We start from the raw sequence: 12,202 nt of genomic DNA on the forward strand, positions 1-12,202 counted from the left end.
TGCGGCCTTAGTAAATGTGAGTTTAGTGGGTGTGGCCTTTGTAAATGTGAGTTTAGTGGGTGCGGCCTTTGTAAATGTGAGTTTATTGAGTGTGGCCTTTGTAAATGTGAGTTTAGTGGGTGCGGCCTTAGTAAATGTGAGTTTAGTAGGTGTGGCCTTAGTAAATGTGAGTTTAGTAGGTGTGGCCTTAGTAAATGTGAGTTTAGTGGGTGGGCATTAGCAGGTTTTAGTTGGTGTCACTCTTAGTGTGTGTAGCTTTAGTAGGTTTTATTCCAATCAGTGTGGCTTTAGGCGTAATTTTTGGGGTTGCAGCTTTAGCAGGTATAAATATAATCCTACAGTAGCAATTTTTCATGAAATATGGATACTTCAAACATACTTACAGAGAATGCTTTTGTACAGTTTGGCTATGATAGGTTGATAGTAGTTGGCATGGTTATAGCTAGTGTGTTTATGGCATAGAAGTGATAGGAATCTGTTTATACAACTCAAGCCAAATCTCCCATAGTACGTATCAGGAAACTATAGAATGTCTTTCAAGCTTGTCACTGCGTATGTCATCCACCGCTATATTGTTCATACATCTATGTCTTGATGTTCAATCTATAAATTTTTGTGTCATATGACTTCGTTGACTACATCTATGACCACTTCTATGGCTTTCTACTCAATCTGTACATATGATGTGCATAGGTCAAAGCTTGCGTGAACGTGAAATATGTAGGGGTAAGGTGTTTTATTCCTCACTAGCAGTGGTATTGTTGGTCCCATCTTTAGCTATGCTGTCGTGGAGTCCTTGTTGTAACAGCGATACATTGCATTGTACATACTCGCTTATGTCTGGTCTATCTATATATACCTTATATATACTTAATATACTTACAGTGTAAGTAATGCATTAAGCAGTACAATCATTGTAGTCTAAAGTAATGAACTTTCACAGAGTCACAATATCTTTAAAAGCTCAAAAGCCGAAAATGTTTTTAGTCGAATAATACAAGTCTCGGCATCAAAAATGAGGTCATTCGCACACCAAAGAGTTTCTGTCACTACATAGAAGTTATTAGGAGTTGGTGACGCGCAACAAAAAATTATAAATTTGACGAATTGAAGGATACAAGGAAATTTATTGTATGCATCATGTATCTTTTCACAGTTTTTAGCAGCTGGTGTTTTGTGATTTTATTATTTATCAGTTGAGCCTATTTTAATCTGAGTATCATGTTTATTTTTGAGCTTTCAGATTTGGAAATGCAATATATGTTTGGAGTTGTCTTATTTTTTAGCTTGCTAGTCTTTGATAGTAGGCATATCGGTAGGTGATGAGCTCAACTTAATAAGAATTTGGTTTATAGTTTGTATTTGGATATACTCAATATACTAGTAATATCATAATTCATTAGGTTTCATACATTTGAAATGACGAGCGTCTGTATCACTCTATTAAATCACTCGCTGGGAGAAGTCGATTCTACTGATCTGTACTACTCGCTATTTTCTGCTGCTTGAGTTATAAGTTCTAATAGCATCACACCTGCTGACACTGAGTGCTTGTGCCAATGTTCCTCAGGCCTTATCTGTTGTAGCAGTGGGTCAAGAGGCCTGCTGTGTCTCATATGCCTTAAAAATCAATCCACTCAAGTTTCAGCCGTAGTTGGACAGCAAAACACTTTTGAAGTTGACCATTTTTGATTATTAGAAAAGTTAAAACGTTTTGTGATATGAATCCACTATCATTTGATTATCGCAAAATCTTTGTGAAATCTGTGATAGTAAAACTACTACTGTCAACGGATAACAAAAGTGTCTTTGTTGTGGTAGGCTCATGAAATTGTTTTCATTGAGTGCGTAGAGGGTTTTATAAACATCAGGTCTTTGACTAAACGCTCATTTAACTTGCTAATAGAGAAAAAGTTGAACCACACTTGTTGCCATGCCATACCACAAAATACCTTTGCTGTGGCAAGAAGATGCTGTTAAATTCTTTATCCAATTGATTTGTCAACGGCGGTACACATAATACTGGCCTGCAGAAATTTTATAATAGTTTAAGGTCACTGTAGTTTTCCTGCTGCACATGTTTGTAGCATCGTTGTTTGGTTACAGCTGTCCAGCGGGTGGCAACAGAAGTCAAAGCTCAGATAGAAGACTTCAAGCCCTACATCCCACTCATTCAAGGCCTCCGTAATCCTGGCATGAGAAGCCGCCACTGGGAGCTTCTCTCAGATGAACTCGGCTTCCCTATCAAGCCAAAGCAAACCTTGACCTTTGAAAAATGCTTAGAGCTTGGGCTACAGAACCACATCGATAAGATAGCTAAGGTGGCTGAGGTGGCAGGAAAGGAGTATAGTATTGAACAGGTGAGTTACACTGACACATAATTGGTTTAGACAGCTAACCATTGAATTAAATCATTGGTTATTGAACTCCTGCTTTATTTTATGGTAGGCTGAAGTAAAGTTCTGTCCACTTTGATGGATTTGACAACCTGTCTGTAGATGCAATCATCTAGCTGCGTAACACGCCAAGTATTCAATTTTAGGCGCTAGACAAGATGGAGGGTGAGTGGGCATCAGTCATGTTTGAAGTGCTGCCATACAAGGACACCGGTACTTATATAGTCAAAGTGGCAGAGGAAATCTCTCAACTCCTTGATGACCACATTGTCATGACTCAAACCATGTCTTTCTCTCCATACAAGAAGCCATTTGAGGAGCGGATCAGCTCATGGGAGAGCAAGCTGAGGACCACCCAGGTAGGCCTAGTCTAAGTGTGTCAACTAGTATATGCAATCACACAGTTCATGACATTCAAATGAAGTTGCCTCCTCTATATGTGCACAGGATGTGCTAGATGAGTGGCTTGTATGCCAGCGGTCCTGGCTCTACCTTGAACCTATCTTCAGTTCTGAAGACATCAACAGGCAGCTTCCGGTTGAAAGCAAGAGATATCAGACAATGGAGAGGTTGTGGAGGAAGCTGATGAGACACGCTAAGGAAGACCCAATGGTACGTAGCTATGAACATTCCAGTTTCCAGGGAGGGAAAACTTCGTAATTGAATATTCCAACTCCGAGCAATCTGGTGCTAGGCTCAACCTGTTGCCTGTGATGTCACAGCAGGCTTCGCACCTAACAGTTTCTGTTCTACCTGTGTATTGGTATAGTGTGTAGATGTAAGATAGTTTAGCTGTATTTTAGTATCGTATAGTTAGTCAGCAGGATGTACAGCACAAAGCATTACATGGCAGCATTCTCTCATTACTACTCATATAGTCAATTTTTGCTGACATGTCTAGTGCAGAATTTACAGAATCGCAGACAAAATATTTCCAATTTTGGTTGTAGGATTATGTGATGTCATGCAAAGATTTTCACGTTGCTTTAGCTAATTAGGGACTCAAATCTGAAGGGCCTAAGGTCATATAGGTAATTTTGTTGACAACTATCATATGGCAAATTCGGTTAAAGGCTGTACGACACAATCCATTGAGCAACTGAATAAAGCCATCCCTGACTCGAAACTTGTTGAGAATGTAAAATTGAATGGCTCACTTAATTTCAGGTGATTTCCATCTGCCCTGACGCCCGTCTCCTAGACAACCTCAAAGAGTGCAACAAACTCCTCGAGCAGGTTCAGAAGGGACTGAGTGAATATCTGGAGACCAAACGAAACGCCTTCCCAAGATTCTACTTCTTGTCCGATGATGAGCTGCTTGAGATTCTGTCCCAGACTAAGGATCCCACTGCTGTCCAGCCTCATCTCAGGAAGTGCTTCGAGGCCATTTCGAAGGTGGGTGACACTAGAATTGACAAATTGGTTTGCTTGATGAGTTTATATATATGTATATAACATATGTATATATTTTTATATAATACATAAAATATATACATATATATGTGTATAATTGTATGTAACGTATATATTTTATCATTTATTATTGTATGTATACTAGATGAAGCCCCTGCGTTGCTCGGGTGATAAAAAACAGCTTATAAACATTACATTGCCTACCTTGTTTTACCTACTACATTGCCTTTACACTACATTACCTGCAACTGTTTGTAAGCTGTTTTTATTACTGTTTATATTATTATTATTATTGTTTTTATTAAGCTGTTATTATTATTATTATTTATTACTGTTTTTATTATGCCAAGTATTCAACTGCGAAGCCAGCTGGTAATCATTACATGTGATGCAATGTCATTACGCGTATTTTAACCGATGTAACAAATTTCATCACTATTATTGATAGCTATGTTCAGTTGAACACATAGTCTAATGGGTAAGCTCGACGTCTCCAGAACTGCAGATTCCAAGATCAAATTTGCTGCGAAGCGGATTATTCATTACTAAAACTTTATCTATATTTGTATATAATATATACGTACATTTATATATGTACTAAATGAATGCTCAATATTGAAAAGGTAATAAAATAATTACCCAGCAAAAAGGAGTAACTTACCTGGTAAGCTAGTAACTTAAGCTAGTAAATCCTTTATTATAGTAAGAACCGTGTTAGATGTTAGCTTAATAAACGTTACGCATAATGATCAAGCAAGCTATCTAATAACCCCAAGCACTTTAAGATTGAGTATTTTAAGCGATGTACTGAATATGCTCCTAATCAATCATCGCTACGCTCAGTTGGACACATAGTTTAGTGCATTAGCTCGCTGGTCTATAGACCTGGAAGTTTCAAGTTCAAATCCTTTGCGAAGCAGGTTTGTTACTCCTTAAATTCTTTTGCTATATTCAGACAGATGGACAGCAAACACTGAAATTTACATATATACAGTAGATAGCTGTATATAATATTCATATAATATGTTTAGACATTTTTATGAATATATATTTATTATATAAAATGTACAAATAAATATGTATATTTGTATATAACATATTTATATGCTTCTACATAATATATCTATATTTCTATATAATATTTATACAGTATATAGGTTATAAGTGAAATTTTAAAAACCACATAAATATAATGTTACGCCATGTTTCACAGCTTCTAGAATATTCCCTGCATGCTAGCACACACGTGGGCCAGCTTTATTCACCGGTGTTTGGTGCATATATGTTTAAAGGGTGAAGACTTCTCAACATATATATTTTTATTTAGTCTGTTTAGATACTCCTCAGACAATTTTTGTTCATCAGGTTTTGGTGATTTTTTTAGATTACGTTTGAGAGTGATCTGAAGATCACGACGATGTTCTCATCTGACGGAGAGGAAGTGGCCCTCCAGGAGACTATGTATCCCACTGGAAATGTCGAAGATTGGATGTCAGAACTCGAGCGAATCATGAGAGAAACTCTAAGGCTAACACTGAGGGACGCTCTCATTACCTACCCCAAGGTAAGCTTTAAGCCTCTGTCTCACTATTATAGTCTTACCGATAGATTTAGATCTAAGTTTGGCCAGTTAATTAAACAGAGAGAGGGCTTTTTTGTTGCTCTATCTATGCACATATTGGTGTTGGAACACGGGAATTGATTAAATTTTAATCTGTTTTGCCAGAAGAGATTTTTGTCTAAAAATCCGATATATATTTGCCTGCCTTGTGCATTCAAACACAAATATCCATTTACTTATGGGTTTGATGCTTTGCAAATTCAGAGCCGTTTTGTCAAGAAGTTGTACTTTTTCAAGTGAATGAGTATCTTAGTTTAAATAACTCAGCTAGAGTGTTTCAGATTTGTAATCTATATGTTGCGGCAGGAATGTTTGACACAATTGTGTGATATGAACTTGCATCAACTTCTGTTTGACTCAACTTTGTTTCTATCAGAAAGTCGATAAAGTTTTCAACGGCGCCAGTGAATTCTGTGATTAGATGTGTAAACCATAGAGAGCTAGCCGAAATATCCCTTACGTTTGATTGTCACAGTTTGATGTAAAAAGTGTTTGTAATGCTGCTGAGCTGTTAAAATGCGAGCAGACTTCACATTTATCACATAACTAGGATTATAGTCATCATAGACACTATAAAATTGAGCTCTGAACTTTAATGACAATACGCCCTATTAAATGTAGACATTTGATTAGACTCATAGACATCTTTAAGGATTTTTATGAGTTAATGCAACCGTCTAGCTCTTGTTTATGCATGCTAATATAGTGATGTCATATGGACGATAAATTGCTAGTATCCGGTAAAAATGAATTCCATGGAAACAGTTGGCATTGCTAGCTGAAAAATGTTAGCAAATTCTGCCAGTTATACATTTACTCAGAATAACTTAATCATAATGAAAGATTGATTTATTGTGCAGACACCAAGACCTGAGTGGGTACTTCAATGGCCAGGCCAAATCGTGATTGGTGGATGCCAGGTTTTTTGGACGAGCGAAGTTACAGAAGCCCTTGAGAAGAAGGATGTACCAGGAACATACAAGCACCTTCTTTCACAGGTCTGAATGCTATTTATGGATCATTATTTTTAGGGGGAACGACTCCGCATGAAGATATGGTTTTATATATTTCTGGCAGTTGGCTCCATTTGCGAGGTTGTCTAAAAATTCAAAAGCTAATAATTCTCTGATTGAATTTTGTGGTGCTGACAACTTCTCATTTATAAAACAGCGAGCATTTATCTGCCAGCATTTATTGTTCTATAACAAAGTAAAATATTATAGGGTTTGAAATTTTTGAATTAAAAATAGTTTTTTCACGTACGTTTTGCTGGCTAACACAAGTACCAAGCACAGAGCTGACACTTTGAGAGAGCCATATTCAAAGGATATTGATATTTACGAGTGACAATGTCTCTATCGAGCTCCAAATTGCTACAGGAAGATGTGAACATTTGTAGCTCGATGACTTGCGTACACTTGTACGAGGAAAGCTGACCTCGAGAGAAAGGCAGGTGTTGTCTGCTCTTATTGTAATAGAAGTGCATGCCAGAGATGTAGTCAACAACATGATCGCTGAAGATGTCAACAACCTAAATGACTTCGAGTGGATTTCACAGCTCCGGTGAGTATCAGCAGTACCTCACCATGAGCAACTGTGGTTGCTGTCTACTAGATTTTTGTTAGATATCAAGGCGTCTAGGAGAAAATACAAACTAGCACGCTCTCTCTCTCTCTGCTGTTTGAAATAGTTTATTTTTGTGTTAATACAGTAGGTAAAAAGGATTCGATCGACTGTTTTTAGTTGACTGAAACATATTAGAGAATATGATATTCTCATTGATCATTTGACTTTTCATAGTATCCAAGTACTTTTTATTGGTTGCTAGATTGCATACGGAGTTTTTATTGGTTGCTAGCTTGCATAAGGAGTTTTTATTGGTTGCTAGCTTGCATAAGGAGTTTTTATTGGTTGCTAGCTTGCATAGGGAGTTTTTATCGGTTGCTAGCTTGCATAGGAAGTTTTTTGTTTTCATCTTTCTTACGAGTCATACAGCGTTAGTCATGAGCTGAGAAAAGTTTCGTGTAACAACAGGTTTTTGTATCATTATTTTTATGTTTGTTTATTTTAGATACTATTGGCGCGATGACAATCTATTCATTCAGGCTGTGAATGCTGAGTTCATGTATGGATACGAGTACCTTGGAAACAGTGGTAGACTGGTCATCACTCCCTTAACTGACAGGTAAATAGACTGGTTATCACTTCCTTAACTGACAGGTAAATAGACTGGTCATCACTCCCTTAACTGACAGGTAAATAGACTGGTTATCACTCCCTTAACTGACAGGTAAATAAACTGGTTATCACTCCCTTAACTGACAGGTAAATAGACTGGTTATCACTCCCTTAACTGACAGGCAAATAGAATGGTTATCACTCCCTTAACTGACAGGTAAATAAACTGGTTGTCACTTCCTTAACTAATAGGTAAATAGACTGGTTATCACTCCCTTAACTGACAGGTAAATAGACTGGTTATCACTCCCTTAACTGACAGGTAAATAGAGTGGTTGTCACTTCCTTAACTGACAGGTAAATAAACTGGTTGTTACTTCCTTAACTGATAGGTAAATAGACTGGTTGTCACTCCCTTAACTGACAGATAAGTAGACCGGTCATAAATCCCTTAACTAACAGGTACATATAAATGTACTAGTAACGAATCACTCAGCTTGGTCTCTAGTGATTGTGAAGTATATAGCCACATCTTTTCTATCTCAAAATACAGTTGCCTAACTTGTTATGGTTTCAATGTGTAGATGCTATCTGACACTGACTGGTGCTCTTCATCTCAAGTTTGGAGGGGCGCCTGCTGGACCCGCTGGTACTGGTAAAACAGAAACAACAAAAGATCTGGCTAAGGCTATGGCCATTCAGTGTGTTGTCTTCAACTGCTCAGACCAGCTTGATTTCATGGCTATGGGGAAGTTCTTCAAGGGTCTTGCGAGGTAGACTTAGTTCTTTCTTAGCGTAATGTTTAGTTGAGCAAAGGGATGGGGGTGGTGCATGATTTGATCAAAAAAATTTTAAGAGTTTACTATGCGTGAATGTAACTCAGAGAATGACAGCTGAGTTAATTCTCATTCGGAAGGCTTCAATGTGCGAGGCACACTTTGTATTAGGTTTAGCCTGATGTTTACAGAAAAGATTTATTAGCTTAGCTTTTCTAAGACCTTATTGCTAGTAAATTGGAAAGGTGCACACAACCTCTGCTTCAATACACCTTAAAAGAGGGTCTGCCAATTTATCTATATATCTAATATCTGCTAATTGCTGTAGAGATTGAGCATTAAATGTAAACTTAAGAGTTATGATCAAGAGTTTGATGTATATGAGTGTTTTTGGCAGCTCGGGCGCTTGGGCATGCTTCGACGAGTTCAATAGAATAGACATAGAGGTGCTGTCTGTGGTCGCTCAACAGATCGCGACTATACAGCAAGGCCTAAAACAGCGGGTGAGGCCCGAGTTCTTCGTGGATAACTCTATATTGTTTGCTGTAGTGCTCACTACAATCCTCACCACACGCATCGTGCTGTTGTTTGACACTCGTGGCTGTGTGATATTGCGGTGAATTGTTTGCAGCTACTGCGCACAAAGAAGTGAGAGTTGTCCCCTCTTGTTTCTGCCTAAATTTGAAATAAAGTGTACTTTAGCTTTAGACTATTATATGAAAAATCTACAATAGTAATGTTTAGAAATATTATGCTGAAATTTGTTATTTGAAGGATTTTAGTGAAAAGACGAAAACTGAAACAATAGTTTACATTGTATTTGGTATTAAAATACAAAATGTTTAAGTAAAATTTATGTTGTATAAGGATTTGAATATCATTTGTTTAGTTTATTTTGTTTTTTCACTGTAAATACATTGGTAGATGAATTTTGCATGGTTATCAGCGTGATAACAAAGAATATGAGAATGTCCTAATGTTGTGTTACATCAATTAAGTACTGGAGGTTTTTTAAATTTCTTTTGTGAAAGTATACAAAAAGCAGTGTTAACTTTAACAAGTTTATGGTTTTTATTATAAAAAGCCTAATAAAGGTCTATTTTTATACTTAATAATATATGCATGAAATGAAGTAATCATAAGAACAATATTAGAATATTTTAGATGAAGTAGATCATCGTACTCCGATTGTCATTTCTCTACCTTAGCTGTTTGGTTGAATCCCATTGTTTCTAAAAGTGAATCATGTCTAGGTCAAAGGTACTATGCAGGTTTGACAGGCAGAGCATTTGATGTTATGTATCTCAAGGTAAACGCCTGTAAAATAACTCAGCCATTGCTTACAGCTGACCTTCCTTTAAATAGCCTTTAAGCTCTCCCACAATTCCACTATTTTTTATGAGTTGTCTTCCCAAAATACCCAACGGGTCAATTTGTTAAACGCTCGATACCGTAGATATCAAGCATTGTTTGTTCCAAGGCTAACAAACATTTGCTAAGAGTTTAGTAAAATGAAATTAATGAAGAGTTTTTTAATGTTTCGGAGTTGTTTGCCACATCAACTTCTAGTAGCTTGAAAAACAGTGGCTTCCTGAAATTTCGTTAATACAGTTCTTCTTTCCTTCAAAAGGTTTTCAAACCAAGGTGTTTTTGGGTCAAAATGGTCCAATTTTACAATTTTCATTTATTTTTGACTAATATAATAGTTCATACTTAATTCAAACTCCATCCAGTAAAACTCACCATTAGCAGGTCAGTTACATGTATAGGCATGTACTGGATCTGTGACTGTTAGCAAGAGGAAGGACAACTCCTTCTGAATATGACCAGTTAGTGCTGTTGTGTTGTGCTTGCTTACCCACCGCTCATCTGTGTGTTGTTTTGCATTGCACCCTCAGTTCTGGAGCTTGGGCTTGTTTTGACGAGTTTAACAGAATTGACATTGAGGTCTTATCTGTAGTAGCTCAACAAATCTCAACCATACAGATTGCACTCCGCAAGAAGGTAAGCTCTGCTCTGCATCCATTTTGGGAATTCCTGCTGCTATTTGTGTGACTGGTATTGTTGTCTGACTGTAATGGCTTTGTGTCTAGTACGCTAAGGTAATGTAATTATTTTGCTGTGTATGTAGGCGTTGACTGTAATCATACATACCCTATATAGCGCAGTTATTTTTTATGTGTATAGGTTTTGACTGTAATTATGTAGTGCCCATGAGTTAGCTATGAATTCTGGTATGAGTCAAAATGCTATCTACTGTAGACGCCCCTATAATATAAACCTTCCCTGACGTAAATTTCGATTAGCTTAAATAATTTATATAAATTTTTGTCTAGTAATACGTAAGAATTTCCATATAATGTAAAGTGTGAAGTTGGTGCAAATTCTCAAATTCGATTTGAATGACGAGAGTGCCATAGTTATCCTTAAAATATTGTTTTCTCCCTTGCTTCACTTGGAAGAAAAAGCAGCATATGGGGGTATCTGGAGTATCTATTATGTTTATTTTGCTTTTCTTCTGTACAACATAGACCTTGCTGTGGAAACAAATAAGAGAAAATAATTGATTTGAATTAATATTGAAGGTATGCACTACCCTTAAATTAAAATTACTGTAATAAAATTACTATACCTTAAAATTGCTTTAATAATGAACTCTAAACCAAGTGTAAATGATAAAAAAGGAAGCGTTGTAGATACAAACTAATAATACCGCAGTTACTGTACAGTCAATAAATTAAAAATTCAAGTTTTATATTTACTTTATGAAGGGCCAAAAGGCTAAGTTAAAGAAGATATCTGAAGGGGTTAGAATATGTACATGTACTTTATACTTCATATCATGTAAAATCCCTATAATGTAAACATTCTTGTAATGGATTGTTTACCCCGTAGGGGCGTCTACTGTAACACCAAATCAATATTATTGGCAATCAGCCAGAACTTTGCATCATTATTTTTCATTTGCAGTTTTTTAGGTAGATGTTTGAAATGATATTCAACAGATTAAATTTTTATTTGTTTATATCTTTACGAACTTTTTTGATTAAATATGCTCTTTTGAGCAAAAGGTCAGCGACATTTTCTCCCCTAAATTGCAAACAATGTAAATTGTTATTGTTAGCTATTTTTAGTTTTTCGATATCCAAGCTAGCACTTTTCATATTTATCATGTGTAAAGGGTTTCTGATTTCACAATATATTCCTGGTATGTTGGTGTCATCAAACAGCAGCCAATGGGAAAGAGTTGTTGCAAGTAATATTTTAAAAGGTATCTCTTAATGGATCTGTAACATAAGACAGCTTTAACCATTAGCCTTCTCATTGCCAGGTGGACAGGTTCATGTTTGAGGGTGTAGAATTGGTCCTTCGTCAATCCTGTGCTGTCTTTATTACAATGAACCCTGGCTACGCCGGACGTACAGAGTTACCTGATAACCTCAAAGCTCTCTTCCGACCTGTGAGTTATCGTCTCTTGTAAATAGCAGATACTTTAGACATGAAGCATACAAAGGTTTTTTCTATTGGACATGTTGAATACTTGGCATGTTCTGGCAGGTGGCTATGATGGTACCAGACTATGCCCTCATTGCTGAGATCTCTCTCTTCTCCTTCGGTTTCTCAGACGCAAGAGTTCTGGCTAAGAAGATCACTTCGACCTTCTCCCTCAGTTCAGAGCAGCTCTCCTCACAGGACCACTATGATTTTGGTGAGATTTAGTTTGTATCAAAGCTGTTGCTAGGTAACAAGCTTCTCAAATAATAGTTTTCATATTTATGTCATTGTTGATTCAGCTGTTGTTCACGTAAACCTTGGTA

General features: G+C 36.8%; 1 protein-coding gene across 1 annotated transcript in view; it reads left to right on the forward strand.

Moving 5' to 3' along the window:
* The window catches only part of LOC137403846 (dynein axonemal heavy chain 1-like), a 105,223-nt gene that overhangs the window by 48,623 nt on the left and 44,398 nt on the right, over window positions 1-12,202 (forward strand). The window contains exons 19-32 of the mRNA XM_068089917.1: window positions 2,107-2,360; window positions 2,543-2,755; window positions 2,844-3,008; window positions 3,564-3,791; window positions 5,194-5,373; window positions 6,291-6,428; window positions 6,830-6,993; window positions 7,502-7,615; window positions 8,193-8,381; window positions 8,782-8,922; window positions 10,219-10,230; window positions 10,283-10,388; window positions 11,716-11,844; window positions 11,943-12,093. Of these exons, the coding sequence (XP_067946018.1) occupies window positions 2,107-2,360; window positions 2,543-2,755; window positions 2,844-3,008; window positions 3,564-3,791; window positions 5,194-5,373; window positions 6,291-6,428; window positions 6,830-6,993; window positions 7,502-7,615; window positions 8,193-8,381; window positions 8,782-8,922; window positions 10,219-10,230; window positions 10,283-10,388; window positions 11,716-11,844; window positions 11,943-12,093 (2,184 nt within the window). The remainder of the gene's footprint in view (window positions 1-2,106; window positions 2,361-2,542; window positions 2,756-2,843; window positions 3,009-3,563; window positions 3,792-5,193; window positions 5,374-6,290; window positions 6,429-6,829; window positions 6,994-7,501; window positions 7,616-8,192; window positions 8,382-8,781; window positions 8,923-10,218; window positions 10,231-10,282; window positions 10,389-11,715; window positions 11,845-11,942; window positions 12,094-12,202) is intronic.

Source organism: Watersipora subatra, chromosome 9, assembly GCF_963576615.1.
Source record: "Watersipora subatra chromosome 9, tzWatSuba1.1, whole genome shotgun sequence".
NCBI classification, from domain to species: domain Eukaryota; kingdom Metazoa; phylum Bryozoa; class Gymnolaemata; order Cheilostomatida; family Watersiporidae; genus Watersipora; species Watersipora subatra.